Source organism: Monodelphis domestica, chromosome 4 (assembly GCF_027887165.1).
Source record: "Monodelphis domestica isolate mMonDom1 chromosome 4, mMonDom1.pri, whole genome shotgun sequence".
In the NCBI taxonomy this organism is placed as follows: domain Eukaryota; kingdom Metazoa; phylum Chordata; class Mammalia; order Didelphimorphia; family Didelphidae; genus Monodelphis; species Monodelphis domestica.
The window spans coordinates 345150540-345166175 of record NC_077230.1 but is presented as its reverse complement, the minus strand read 5'-3'; the positions used below and the strand labels follow the sequence as shown (position 1 = coordinate 345166175).

The following is a 15636-nucleotide window of genomic DNA, read 5'->3' as shown; positions in this document are numbered from 1 at the left end:
AAGCATGCTTTCTATGGACATTACAAAGCACTATGATTTGTGACCTCTAATGTACTTATCTTGTAACCTTGTGCGTTATAATGATCTATTCTGGCATCTTCTTCCTACTAGACCGCAAGCTCCAAGAAAGCAGGAACCATATTGGGTGTAAACGTTAGCGCTCCCTCAGTGTGTGGCCCAGCTCTATGCACAGATTAGCTACTTAACGAGTGCTTGGAGGTGGTGCCTAGGAGGTTACTCAGGGGTGTCCTCCATGTCAGTTGTTTATGTACTCCAGATCCTTCCCTTCCAAGCATCCTTCAGAATTATTATTATTTTTAAAACCCTTACCTTCTGTCTTAGAATTTATGCTAAATTTGGGCTCCAAGGCAGACGAGCAGTCAGGGTTAGGCAATGGGGGTTAAGTGACTTGTCCGGGGTCACACAGGCAGGAAGTGTCTGAGGCTACATTTGAACCTAGGACCTCCCATCTCCAGGCCTGGCTCTCCATTCACTGAACCACTCAGCTGCCCTTTGCTTTCTGAATTATAACTGATGATGAAGCCAGCCTAACACGGCCTCTCTGGACTGGTACAAGGCAAGCCCACTCTCAGGCTCCTTTTGGTAGGGATGGATGCTCAGCACCAGGTCTATGTGACACAAAGCTCCTCCAGGAAACTCTCTCTTCCTACTGCAGCTCTTTGCCTTTCCTCCTGTTTCTAGGCCATCTTTGCCCAACTCTCTCATTACCTGTCAGATTCCTTCCTGTTTTATTAGTTTATTTATGAATACAAAGCACATTCCCACCCATTGTCTCACTGATCTTCACCTCAAACCCAGAGGGTGCTGGTAGCTATTACAGTATCATCCCATTTTAGGACTGAGGAATCAGAGGCCATGTCGGTGTAGGTGCCTTACCCATAGTTACAGAGCTAGTAAGGAATGGAACATGCACTGGAGTGCCAAGCCCTAGGAAAAACTCTAAGCCTTCTAAACCACCTCATGGGGTTGTTAGAGGATCCAATTAACCAATGCAAGTGTAATGACTTTTAGCTAGAAAGCAGTACATACATGCGTTATTATGATGATTAATTCAATAACATGACTTTTTATTCAGCATGAGGGTCCCAACCTACTACCAGCCCTGATTTTCCTATTCTCTGCAAGAAGGGCAAAATCTAATTTTGTCTTCTGCCCTCACACAGTCGGTGATAAACAGAAGCTATGATGAGTTCTATCTTATCACACATCACTTTACTTCCTTTCTTGTGTCCTCAGTTTCCTCACAAATAAAGTGAGAGAGTTAGACTGGATGATCTATCTCTAAGTGTCCTTCCAGTTTTGACATTCTATATTCTTATTCCATCTCTAATAAATACTGTAGGTTCTTTGTTCTAGGGCCCCCTCTAGTCCTGCTCTTCCATGATCAAGAGCTCAAGGTTGAGTTTTCTCTCACCAAAAACGTCCGATCTAAGATGCGCTTATCAGGAACATGGAACAGGCTTTCTATCGAGGTCCATCTCTTCCTTCGACCCTGTGATGGGGAAGGTTTTTTCAGTTCTTCCTGAATTTCTGCTTGTGAGTAGACTACTGACTTGAATTTCTTCTTTAAGGAAGCTTTTTGGGCCACTAGCCAGTGGCTTTTACCTATAAAAGTTAAGAGCAATGCGAAGGAAGCAAAAAAAGAGAGAGGAGAAGAGGAGGGGAGGAAAGAAGAGGGATAGAAGGGAGGAGAAGAGAGGGGAGTGGAGTGGAGGAAAGAGGTAAAGTAAGGAGAGTGGGAGAGGAGAAAGAAGAGGGAGAGAATGGAAGGAGAGAAAAGGAGGGAGAAAGGGGAGGAGGAAGAGGAGGGAAGGAAAGAGAGGGGAGGAGAGGAGAGGGGGAAGGGAGGGAAGAGGAAGAGAGGGAGGGGAGAAAACAAAGAGATTGAGGCATAAAAAAAACTAATAAAGCATTTTCTTTCTATGTGTCTCATATGAGTCTCAATTATTTACAGGCCGGTGACGTAGACTCTTAAAGCTTCAAAGCTGAAAGGGTCTCCTGCCTACACTCCCCATAGCATTACCTTTCAAAATCTCACAAATCTTCTAGTGATGATAACCTCACTACTTCCTAAAGTAGAGGAGTCTTGAGGCTTGTGGCCTGGGCCAGTTTGCACAGTTCTAAAGAACACATCAGGGTATGAGCTGATAGACACAGAGATGTACGTCACCACTTCTTTTTAAGGCCCTAACTCCATCCTGCCATTTTATGATGATTGATAGCAAGATATCCCCTGACAAGAAACTCAGAGTTGGAAGGGAACTTATTATCTGGTCCAATCCTTACTTGAAGCATGACACCCCTACCCCCCCAAAAGAAACTTAGACAGGGGTTATCTCCAATAACAAGCAACTCAATATATTGCAAAGTCAGCCCATCCCACTGGAATAGTAAATTCTATTCAGGGTTTTTCTTTTTTGTATTAAGTCAATATTAGCTTTCCTATAACTTCCATCCAGTAATGAAAGGTATGCTTTTGGGACCCATACTGAATCTGTCTTTTTTAGAGAGAGAGGAAAAGTTGGTTTGGGTCATTTCATTAGAAAGAAGCATGATCAGGATTAAGGCAGGTTGATTCCTTCTCTGATAATTCATCTGAGAGAGACAGAGAAAGACAGAAAGGCAGAGACAGACAGACTGAAAGTCCTAGATTTCATCCAAGCAGAAAATTCCCTAAAGTTGCTGGTATACCAACCTGGGAATGGGGATATAACTAAAGCTTTACATGTTGTCTTCACAGATTCTTGAAGAGAGGTTGGAATCAGTCAACTTCTCTCTTGAAGCTGGAAACTAGAAGAAGCTAGGATCTTTCTCTTCTTTGTTCTTACCAACTCCGGCTGCCCTCTGCCCCAGAAAGCATGGGGCAGTGAGTAACCAATCTCCAACAAAAGAGTCACATACAGGCCTTAGAGTTGGGTTACAAGGGCATATAAGATACATACAGAGTAACCAGAAAGTAGTATATCAGAAGGAAGGCACCAGCAACTGAGGAGAACAAGAATTTCTTGCCAAAGGTAGTATTTGAGCTGATCCTGGAAGTAAGGGATTTTAAAAGATGGTGAGAAGAAGAGATTGCATTCCAGGTGACAGGGAAAGTCAAGGCAAAAGCACAGAGAGGCACTGTCATGTATGAGGAGCAGTAAGGAGGCCAGTATAGATGGAACATACAATATATGGAGGGGAATAAGGTATAAGTAGGCTGTAAGGTAGGAAGAGGCCAAATTGTGAAGAACTTTTTTTTAAGCCCTTTCCTTCTGTCTTAGAATCTATATTAAGCATTGGTTCCAAGGCAAAAAAGTGGTAAGGGCTAGGTAATGGGGAATAATTATTATTTAGTTATATGTAATTATGTAAAAACTACATAATAATTTATTTGTTAAATAACTAATGACTTGCTCAGGGTCATACCACTAAGAAGTGTCCAAGACCAGATTTGAATCCAGGTCCTCCCAATTCCAGACCTGGCTCTGTGAAGAACTTCAAATGTCAATATACAAATACAACTAAATACCAAATATACGTACATATATTGCCTAATTTGATTTTGAAAATCAATTGCACAAGTATGACAGATTACATGAAAAATGTATGGCAAGGATAATGGACCACAAATTTAATATGAATCAGTAGTATGATTATGGCAGCCAAAATAATTAATTAAGTTTTAGAATGCATTAAGAGAAGTATAACACCTATACTGAAGGAGGTAATAATCTTGTACTTCTCTGCCCTTGGTTAGACTCCATCTGTGGTACCATATTTAGTCATGGGGCCACATTTTAGAAAGGGCATTGACAAATTACAGCACATCCAAAGGAGTGGTTATAAAATGTAGAGTGTATAGAAACCATTTCACTCTAGGAAGGAAGTCTAAAAGATCATTTTATAGAAAAGAATTCATATGGAACCAAAATTAAAAGGGAAACAAAAACAAAGTGGGAAATTTTTTTAGGATAAGCAGCTCTGCCAAAGTTCTCATTTCCCAAATATATCAAACTGGTTCAAATTTATAAGAATACAAAGCATTCTCTAATTATAAATGGTCAAAGGATATGAACAGGCAATTCTCAGATGAAATCAAAACTCTTTAGTCATAAGAAAAAATGTTCCAAATTATTACTTATTAAAGAAATAGAAACTAAACAACTACCTCACATCTATCAGATTGGTTAAGGTGACCAAAAAGAGAAATGATAAATATTGGAGAGAATGTGGCAAAATTGGGACACTAATACATTATTGGTGGATCTGTGAACTAATGTAGCCATTCTAGAAAGCAATCTGGAGCCACATTCAAAGGGTAAAAAAAAAATTCTTTGACTCAGCAATACAAGGAAAAAGAAAAGGACATATATGTACAATATTTATAGCAGCTATTTTTATAGAGGCAAAGATTTGAAAACTGAAAATTGAAGAATGGATGAACAAGTTGTGGTATAGAGTTGTAATGGTATACTGTTGTGCCATAAGAAATAACAAAAAGGATGAGTTCAGAGAAAAAACAGAAAGGCTTATATAGAGAGTGAAGGGAGCAGAACCAGAAGAATATTTTTAACAGTAACAGAAATAGTGTTGATGATCAGCTGTGGAGAACTAAACTATTATCAGCAATGCAAGGATCCAAGACAATCCCAATGGACTCATGATGAAAAAACTATCCACAGTAATAGAAGGAACTGTTGGAGTCTGAATGAAGATCAAAGCATACCATTTTTCACTTTATTTTCTCCATGAGTTTTCTCTTGTATGTGCAATATATGTTTTCTTATACAACATGAGGAACATGGAAATACGTACTATGTGACAGCACTGGTATACTATATCAAATTATCATCTCTGGGAGGAGAAGAAAGAAGGGAGACGAGAGGATATGAATTGCAAAATATCAGAAAACATTTGTTGAGAATTGTTTCTATATTAAAAAAATAAAATAGACCTATAAAAGCCAAGAATTTGTACTGGGGAGTTCTTTTTACATTTAAATCAGGAGACAAATTATATTTGTTAAGGTTGACTCCAAAAGGGTAGAGCTAACATAGGGTAGAAGCTGCAAGGGAGCAATTTCTGGCTTGATAGATGGAAAAAAACCTAACGATTAAAATTGTCCCAAAATGAAATAGTCTGCTTTAAGTGATAGTCAGCCCCCTACCAGTGGAAACGGAAATTATGAGCAAAGGCTGATTTGATTACTTGTTTGGAAGGTAGAATGGAATCCTTTTATGGTTCAGATGGGTTGGACTAAATACCTCTGAGTTTCCATCAGACTGAGATTCTAGGATTGAGTCTTATAGTTCAGTTGTGAGACTGTGACTAAAGGACAAGCAGGGCTTAGTGATTCAATGGAAGATGGAACAGAGTCTGCTATGGGGAGAGAATGAACATTACCTTCATTTCGTGACCTGAATATGTTTCTAGCTGGAAAGCAGTTGGCGAGATAATGACATCCATCATCCACTTTATATAATCCTGATCCTGACATCCTGTCAAAAGGTTTCCTAGGAAGTAAATTAGGGAAAAAGTGAATCAAAAAACTCACTGAAACCATTATTGCCACAGCAGAATAAGTGACAATGAGGAAGTGTGAAGGGAACATATGAAGCCTGGAGGTTAGATGAGGTTATTACCACAGTTAATAGCTGCATATCAATCAGTTAGCAAGTATTGAGCACCAGCTATGTACCAGGTACTGTGCTAGATGCTGGGGCTACAAAGGCAAATAATAGAACAATTTCAACTCTCAAGTCACTATTTAATCTCTTTTACAAATTGGTGGCACAGCAGATAGACAATTGGAGCTGGATCCAGAAAGACCTCATTTCAAAGCCAGTCTCAGTTACATATTAGCTGTGTGATCTTAGACAAGTCACTTCACTTATATTTGCCTCAGTTTTTCAACTATAAAATGGGTATAATGATAGTACCTACCTTCCAGAGTTGTTCTGAGGAACAGATGAGGTAATTTATGTTAAGTGTTTTGTAAACCTCATGGCACTAAATAAATGTCAGCTACTCTTGTGAGAGAGGAAAAAAAACCATAGTAAACCCTGAAGGGTCATAGAAATGTGTTTTCTTATTAGCAGTAATATTAATAACTCTACTAATACTAATAATTCATGTTACCTTTAGAAAAGCATAGGGGGTGGAAAGAACACAAACAAAGAATGCAGGGTCTAGTCCTGGTTCTGTCACTTACTACTGTGTTCCCCCAAATGGATGAATAGCTAGCTCTGGGAATCTCCTGCAGAAGCATGGTAACTAAATTCAAAGGAACTGATGAGATATACAAGTGAGAATGTACAGAGTGTGAAGATTAAATTTAACTCTCCCCTGATTGTGAAAATGAAAATAATTAATGCTCCCCTGATTGTGAAGATTGAATTGTAACCCTTCACTATTTTTAGATCTAATCACCCAAAGTGTAAACATCCCACTCAATCATTAAGTGGGAGGTCTGTGATCCAAGTGTGCAACAGTGGGCGACTAATCAGAATTAAACCAACTGCCCCTGGGAAGTTTTAAAGCAAAGCTTCAACTGTGATTGGTAGACATACCAGGGGAAGACACAGGAAGTGAAGCAAAAGAAGCATCTTTAAAAGGAGCTGTCACTTCCTGTGAGGAACAGGTCTTCATACTTGGGAAGTGGAGACTGGAGATAATTCTTCATTTTTTGGAGTGCAGGTTGGACCTGAGACCCTGTTCCTGTTGAGGCTGTTCTAAAATCTCTTCCTTTGAAATGACACATAAGGAGTGAAAAGCTGACTCTTAACTGCTGGATTTTCTGAAAAACTAACCTCTAGAGAGACTTACCTCTTAAGGGAGACTTCCCTAGGTCCTTGGCTTTGCCAAGGCCTAAGGACTAATTCTCCCTGCCCGGGTTGAGCAGGGGCCAGAAGTAAATTACTTAGTGTTTAGGCTAGATATCTTACCTTATCCTCTCTGATTTTCTTACTTTCTTTCTACATTTTATAAATAAATTGTAAATAAATCTCTTTGGAATAAATATAAGTTCCTGGTGGCCATACTCTTAAATAATCCAGTCCAACCCTTTAAAAAATAACCCCTTTTCCTCCTTACAAGAGGAAAACTAGAAGAGGGCACAAGATGGAACTCTGGAGAACAGACACAGTTAGTGCAAGATATGAATGAAGATGTAGCAAAGGAGACTAAGAAGGAGTAATCAGACAGAATGGAGGAGAATCAGGAGAGGGGCAGCAGGAAAACCTAAAGAGGAAAAAGTAGGGGGCATCTTGGTGGTTCAGTATATTGAAAGCCAGACCTGGAGTTAGGAAAAAACAGGTTCAAATCTTGCCTCAGATACTTCCTAGCTGTGTGACCCTGGGCAAGTCACTTAACCCACATTGCCTAGTCATTACTGCTCTTCTGCCTTGGAACCAATACACAGTATTGATTTTAAGATGGAAGGTAAGGATTAAAAAAATTTAATTAAAAAAAAAGAAGAGTAGTAAATACTGTTTTCAGGAAGACAGGATAGATCTATAGTGGCAAATACTGCAGAGCGGTAGAGAGGGATTGGGATTTAGAAAGACCATTGCTGTGACAATTTAAAGTTCATAAAACTCAAGAGAAAGTGAATCAAAGCCTCTTATGGCAAATGTCATCCAGAAGAGTGAAAGGACATGGACTCATGGAGGATATTTCAAGGCAAATTGGGGAAAGTGACTTGGAGACGGCAAAAGTTAATAGTGAACTGCTAATTGTGGGAAATTTTCTAAAATGGAGCGATTATTTTCTTTATCATCCATGAGGAATTGACATTTCTCTTTTTTTCAGGGTCTTTAAGTTTATTTGCTCAATTTACAATGGTTACATAATGACTCACATTTGCAATATTCCATCACTGAGGAAAACTGCTAAGAATGATTATTGTGTGAAATAATCCTTTAAAGAAACAATTTCTCTATCACCTGTGAGGAATTGATATTTCTAAAACAGAAAAAAGGGGTTGGGAGCAAGATTCATAAGGTAATAACAGAAATTATTTGGTACAGGGAACTGAACTAACTACCTTATTAGTTTTAATTCCATGAGGAATACAGAGCCTAAAGAACTAAACAAGTTTATGAGACCATGAATCAAGGAGCAAAAGTCTAGCATAGAATAGTCTAGAAAGGAAAGAGAAATAATTAAGAGAACAAGGGAAGGAAATACTTTTTTGAAAAAGGTACAGAGAATGGAATTTTTAAAACTAATGATCAAAATAAACTGAAAAGGAGAGGAAGGGGGATTTAATTTGCTTCCTCAAGAGAAAAAAGAGGAAAATAAATAGAAGGAAGAAAGAAAATGGAATGAATAAGTTAAGCAAAACTTTAAAACTAGTGAAAGAGATAATGAATGGGCATAAGGCAGGGCTTGAGGGAAAAGGGAAAAGAACCAGTATGAATAGGGTTGCCTTATACTAGATAAAGATAAAGTAAACTGAAGAGATATAGTAATATGTTTATGGAAGAAAAGGGGAAAAGTTTCAACTTGAAAAAAATGAATATTTGAGAAGAATGGAGGAAAATGGAAGCCTAACTCTTGTAACTTTAAATATGGATGGCTTAAATAATCCAATAAAATGAAGAAGAGCAACAGATTAGATTTTCTAAAATCCACAATCTGTGGCATACAAGACATGCATTTAAAGAACAAAGACAACACGAAAATGAAGAGTTGGAAAAAAATTTTGCCATGTTATCAGGTGAATCCAAACAAATAGAAGTTTTAATCGTGATATCCAACAAAGCTAAAACAAAGCATAATAATGGATAAACAAGGAATTATGCTACAATCTGCTGAAAACAACCAGAGACAAGAAAAAGATTTATATTAAACTTATGTTTCCATATAAAATAACCCTAGACAATATAAAATATCTGGGAGCCTAAATACCAATAGAAACCCAGGAACTATATGAACATAATTATAAAACACTTCATCAAATAAAGTAATATATAATTAGATTTTTCTCCCTAGGATTCTAAATTACAGCATCATCCCACTTTTGTTCTCACCTTATGTCCTTATGTTTTGGAGATAAAGTTTGTTTGTAACCCCATCCCTCTCTCTTTTCTAGCAAACGTGGCTGGGAAAACTTTTCTTTACTCAGGCTTTTACTTTTGTCCTTTTATTTCTTCTACTTCAAGTGGTTATTAATAAATCTTTTAAAATATAATACTTGGAATTATTGGATATAAATTTAAATTTTACAGATCTAAATAATTGGGGAAAATATTAACTGTTCATGGAAAGGCCAAGCCAATATAAAAATGACATTCTGCCTAAATTAATTTACTTATTCAGTGCCATACCAATCAAACTTCCCAAAAAATTTTATAGAAGTAAAAAAAAATAATAACAATCTGGAAGATCAAAAGGCCAAGAATATCAAGGGAATTAATGAAGAAATCAGGAAGAAAGGTGGCCTAATAATACCAGATGTCAGACTGTACTATAAATGGTAACCATCAAAACAATCTGGTTCTGGCTTAGAAATAGTGGATTTAAAATAGTGGTGCATCATTGTAATAGATTAGGTACATAATACACAGAAATAAATGATCATAGTAATCTAGTGTTCAATAAACCCAAAGATCCCAGTTTTAGGGGCAATAACTCACTACTTGACAAAAATTACTAGCAGAAACAAGGTATAGATTAAATATTTCACTTCATATATCAAGATAGAGTCAAGATAGGTATATGATTTAAACATAAAAGGTGATTCCATAAGCAAATTAGGATAGAATATATAACCAAACAAGAGACAGAGAGTATTATAAGATTTAAAATGGCTAACTTTGATTATGTTAAATTTAAAAGGTTTGCACAAACAAAACCAATGCAACCAAGATTAGAAAGAAATCAGAATGCTGAGAAAAAAATTTTTTACAGCAAAGTCATCTGATAAAGGCTTTATTTCTCAATTATATAGAGAAGTGAGATAAATTTATAAGAATACAAGTCATTCATAAATGGTCAATAGTCAAAAGCCATCTATGGCCATATTGAAAAAAATGTTTTAAATTATGGATTAGAGAAGTGCAAATTAAAACAATTTTGAGGTTCCACCTCACACTTCTCAGATTGGCTAATATGACAGAAAGGGAAGATAAAAAGTATTGGAGCGGACTGCGGGAAAATTGGGACACTAATGCACTGCTAGAGAAGTTGTGGACTGATCCAACTGTTTTGGAGAGCAATTTGGAATGATGTCCAAAGGGGTTTATGTGCATATACTTTGATCCAAAATTACCATTACTATGTCTGTATCCCAAAGAGGTTTTTAAAAAGGGAAGAGAGGATCTATTTATAAAAAATATATATTTATAGTTGCTCTTTTTGTGACAGGAAAGAGTTGGAAACTGAGGGTCTATCCATTAATTGGAGAATGGCTGAACAAATTGTGGTATATGATTATAATGGAATACTATTGTGCTATAAGAAATGATATTCAGGATAATTTCAGAAAAACCTACATGAACTGATACAGCACTGAAGTGAGAAGAGCCAGGGGAACACTGGACACAGTAACAGCAATATTGTACAATGATCAATAATTCAATGATCCAAAGGACTCAGGATAAAAAATTATATTCATCGCTAGAGAAAGAAGTGATGGAGTCTGAATGCAGATATAAGTATATGATTTTAAAATTAAAATTTCCCTTGTTTTTTTTTTGTTTTATGTCTTTTCCCACAAAATGTTCAGTATAGGAAATATGTTATACATGATCACGCATGTATAACAGATCAAATTGCATTCTATCTCAAGGAGGGGGTAAAGGAAAAAGGAAGAGAATTTGTAACTCAAAATTTCAGAAAATGAATTTTTAAAATTATTATTACATGTAATTAGAAAAATAAAATATATATTAAAATGTAGAAAAAATATTAAATATATCTTCCAAGTGCCTTGACATATAAATTCATAAATGAAAAATTAACTAAACTATAAGAAGATATAGACATTAATACAACAGTGGCAGAAGATTTCAATCTCCCTCTCTCAGATATGGATAAACCTAACATCGATAAATCAAACATAAACAGAACAACCAATTGCTTGAGAATCTAGAGCTAAAAGATTTATGGCATTGTCTAAAAGCTATAAAGAATATGCAAAACTTTTACAAGAATTGACCATCTAATGGACAGGTATGTTTGGGTGTAGGGAGAATGCAAAAAGGTAGAAATAGTAAACATATCTTTTAAAGACTAATGCAATAAAAAGAATATTAAGTTCAGGGACACAAACAAAAGACAGAACTGAGTGGAGCCTTAACAACAAATCATTAATGCTTTCAGAGAAAATAATTTTCAATTGAATGATGAGGTCAAAAGCCAAATTGCAAATGATTTAAAAGAAAATGAGAGAATAAGTGGAAGCTTCTTGTGCAAATTGCTTTTTAGAAATATTGAATTTAAGATGTCTACAGGACATCCAATTTAAGATGTCTGAAAGGGATTTGGAGATTTGAATTTGAAGGTCAGGGGAAAGTTTGAGGCAGAATAAACAGATTTGAGAATCATTGGCATAGAAATGGTAATTCAATCTGCAGTAATTTATGATGTCATCAAATCAATTAATAAAGTAGAGAAGAAAACTCAGGATAAAACCCTAAAGGATACCCACAATTAAAATGCATACAATTCTTATGAACAGAATGTGATGGAATACTCTCAAGTTGCCAAAAATGGTGGAGAGTGTTCTGGAAAAGCCTGGGAAGCTTGGGAAGACTTGCACAAGCGGATACAAAGTGAAATAAGCAGAAACAGGAGAATAATTTATAAAGTAACAGAGGTATTGCAAAGATAATCAACTTTGAAAGTCTTAAAAACTCAGATCAATACAGTAATATATCATAATTCCAAAGGACTCATGCATGATGAAGTATGCTATCCCCCTGTAGAGAATGGATAGCCTTAATGCAAATTGAAGCATGATTTCTTCTCTTCCTTCCTTCCTTCCTTTCCTTCTTTCTATATTTTTAATTTTTTTTGGACACGGGTTATTCAGGAATTTATTTTTCATGACTATACATATTTGTAATGGGTTTTGGTTTTCTTTCCTTAATTTAATGGATGGGTGGTGGTGGTGGATGGAGAGAATTCAGGTCCAAAAATAAAAGAAAACTGAATTAAAGAAAAGAAAGTGCCTTTGATTAGAGATCAGAAACTAGTTGGGGTTCCAATACTTACCTCTTATGTGACCTTGAATAAAACCCCTTGACTTCTCTGTGTCTTGGTTTCCTCATCTAGAAAATGAGATTAATAATATTCTTTAGCTTGGCATTCATCCACTTGTCTTTTAATTATGCTTTTTTTTTCTTGTTCTTAACTTGGCAAACATGGAAAAATGGATCACATGTGAAACCTCATGTCACAATTACTTAGAGCTTAATTTTCTTTTAAAAATTATATATTATATTTTGCCTATTAATTCAAAAGATGTCCTGCTTGTGTGTGTTCACTTAATGTCCTTCTATTTTCTTCCATTTTTAAAATTAGATTAGAAACAATAATGGTTCCAAGACAGAAAAGCAGTAAAGGCTAAGTAGTTAGGCTTAAGACTAGCTTAGGGTCACGCAGCTAGAAATGAATTGTTCATGGCCTGGTTTGAACCCAGGTTCTCTATGACTCTAGGTCAGGCACTCTATCCACTGTGCCACCTAGTTGCCCTTCATTTTTTCAAATGTCATAATGACTTTCTTTTCTTTTCCTGGCAGTGATATGGTCACCATTCTCTTCTCCTCCCCAAATCTCTGCTCTGTTCCCATAAAATCAAAGCAAAAACACTTTGTACTAAATAAGCCTAGACAAACAAATAGGATCCATGCATTGGCCACATCCAAAAATCTGTTTCAGTAGACACCTTCCTTGAGTCCTCTGCTAGTTAGCGTGTGGGTAGGTAGCGTGATTTATCACAGGTTCTCTGGGAGTCATGGCTGATTACTGCTTTGGTCAGAGTTCTTGGGAGTTTCCAGTTTGTTTTTATTTTTTATTTACCACATTGTAGGTACTGTATAAATATTGTTCTGTGTAACATTTCTGCCTACTCTTCCCTTTAGGGCATATACAAGTGTGCTCTGCCTTCCCCAAAGGGACAATATGAAAACTTGAATATGCACAGCTATCATCTGCCTGCTTCTGGCTATGCAAGAGTCACTCATGGCTTGAATCCTCCTGCCCGTGCTAGAGCCAATGACATGAGGTGCCACATCTACTAGAAGAATAAATAGTTTCTGGCTGGAGTCTTCCATGAAGGTAATTCTTGAGAAGATAAGAAGTGACTCCCCAATCCACTCAACTATCCAAAATGTTCCATTACATTTATATATCATCATTTGTTCAGTCATTTCCCATTGGGTGGGTGCCTATTTTGCTTCCAGTTCTTTGCTACAACAAAAAGCTCTACTATAAAATTTTTGTATGTATGGATGATTTTGCTCTTTCTTTGATCTCTTTGTAGTACTAGTATTAGCCAGTGGATCAAAAGACTTAAAAGGTATGCCTAATTTAGAGATTTGTGGAGTATAGTAATGATTATACTATTCCACTATATGTAGCCAAAATGAATTACTGACAGTACCCCATATCTTTTCCACCTCTGAGACTTCGTTCATGCCATTCTTCCCCAGTTACTATCCCTGATTATCGCAATCCATCTTTCATGATTTAATCAAAACCACCCTTCCTTTATGAACATAGAAGACCAGTGTTCGATAAACACAGGAATACAAACCATTAGGGAAAAGATTTTTTTTTAATTTAAAAAGTACTTCTAGGAAAGTTGGAAAACAGGAAGAAGCTAGGCTTGGCTTTATACCAAAAGATGAATAGGTGACCTAAGTAAAAAAGATCATATAAAATTATAATATAATGAAAGGAGATACTATTCACAGATATGACTATGGGAGAAGGAAGGAATTCTTAACCAAAAAGGGATATAGGTAATCATAAAAGAAAAATAGACAATTTCAACTATATAACATTTTAAAACTTTTTCATGACCAAAATTATCACAAAAAACTGTTAATTGGGGAAATAATCTTTGTATCACATATCTCAAATTATTAAATCTCTCTAGGGCTCAGTTTCTTAATCTGAAAAATGGGATAGATCAGATTGCATCTGATGTCCTTTCTACTGCTAGATATATGATCTATAATAAAAGTAAATGATACAAATATATCAAACCAAGAATTCTCCAATGAATGAGTAGTCCAAGAACATGAATAAGTATTTTCAAAAGAATAAATAAAAATGCTCAATAACCATAAGAAAGAATGTTCCAAAAATAATGGAAATGAAAATGAAGGCCATTTTGGGGCTTCACTTTACATTGACTTTTAAAGAAAACCATTAATAAATACTCTATCTGAGGTTTTAGGCATGTTTTCTAAAAATAACCTAAATTTTGTTAAATAAAAGGGACTTCCTGGCCTCAGACTAATAAAGAAACAGCCATCAAAACCTTTTGTTATTGGCTAAGAAATTGAGAAGTAGGTCAAGAAAGCAAAGGAGAATTAGAATCAGTGGAGCTCAATAACCTTAAGTTCAATGAACCTGAAAACATAAGTTACTTAGGAAAGAACTCCATATTTAACAAAAACTCCTGAGAAAACCACAAAACTGTCTGGTAAATTTAGGCTAAGGACAACATATTCTGTCATATTCCATAATAAGTTAAAATGGATACATGACATTAATTTGAAAGATTATGACTCTAAAATTAGAAGTGGAGGAGGGAAGAGTCAAGATGGTGGCATAGAGGTGCAAAAGTTCAGACCTCTGAAAATCCTTCCTTACCAACTACAAACTAAATGCTCCTAGGGGTGTGAAAATCAAACCTAACAATAAGACAGAGCTAAGGAACCCTCCTGCTGGCCTCAATTCAAAAGGTAAGCCTCCCAAAAGCCAGAATTTGAGAACACTTGGGTTTAAGGAGAAGGAAGAAGGAAGGTCCCAGGACCCCTCCCCCACCTAGAGTACTAAACCTCCAGTGGCAGCTGGAAACTCTGGGGGGGGCAAAGGCCCTGGTCTTGAGGGAGTTCCTTGTGGGCACAGCTGTGTCAGGCTCAGAGTGTTGAACATAGGTGGTGGGGAAGGAGCTAGAGAAAGAGTGCAGAGCAGGCAGCCTAGTCACAGCAGGGGAGACCCTCCATATTGCTCCCCCTTTCCAGGAGGTTTTGACCTCAAGGCACATCCAGCCCAACCCAGCTGGACTTAATCCTATCAAAAGTCTTCAGAGGTCAGGGAGCTCAAGCTCCAACACCCTTCCCCCACAGACTGCACTGAGAGATCTCCTGACAAAGCTCCAAGAGGGGAGACTGATAGAAAACCCCAAAACAAAAAAAAATGAGAGAAGCAAGAGCACATACAACTGTAGGGAGAGTAAAGAAGGGGTAAATATGAGCAAAGAACAGAAAAAGAAAAAATAAATTACAATCAACAGCTTCTATACAATCGACAGGTGATGAACAAAGAGCAAACGGAACAGAGAAGGAGGAGGGAACATCAAGCAATAAAACAGGAAACCCAGCAAATTTGGATATAGACTTTGGAAGAACTCAAAATACAATTCAAAACACAATTAAGAGAGGCTGAAGACAA

General features: G+C 36.6%; 1 protein-coding gene across 4 annotated transcripts in view; it reads right to left on the bottom strand.

The window, feature by feature from the left end:
* XRRA1 (X-ray radiation resistance associated 1) overlaps nucleotides 1-15636 on the bottom strand; it is a 120836-nt gene that overhangs the window by 74361 nt on the left and 30839 nt on the right. For 2 of the 4 annotated variants that reach the window (XM_001367086.5, XM_056794975.1), the window contains exons 2-4: nucleotides 12223-12278; nucleotides 5407-5516; nucleotides 1436-1626 (exon numbers count right to left, since the gene is read on the bottom strand). In XM_001367086.5, the coding sequence (XP_001367123.3) occupies nucleotides 1436-1626; nucleotides 5407-5516; nucleotides 12223-12278 (357 nt within the window). The remainder of the gene's footprint in view (nucleotides 1-1435; nucleotides 1627-5406; nucleotides 5517-12222; nucleotides 12279-15636) is intronic. The other 2 variants (XM_007490978.3, XM_056794977.1) reach the window with 1 other exon arrangement.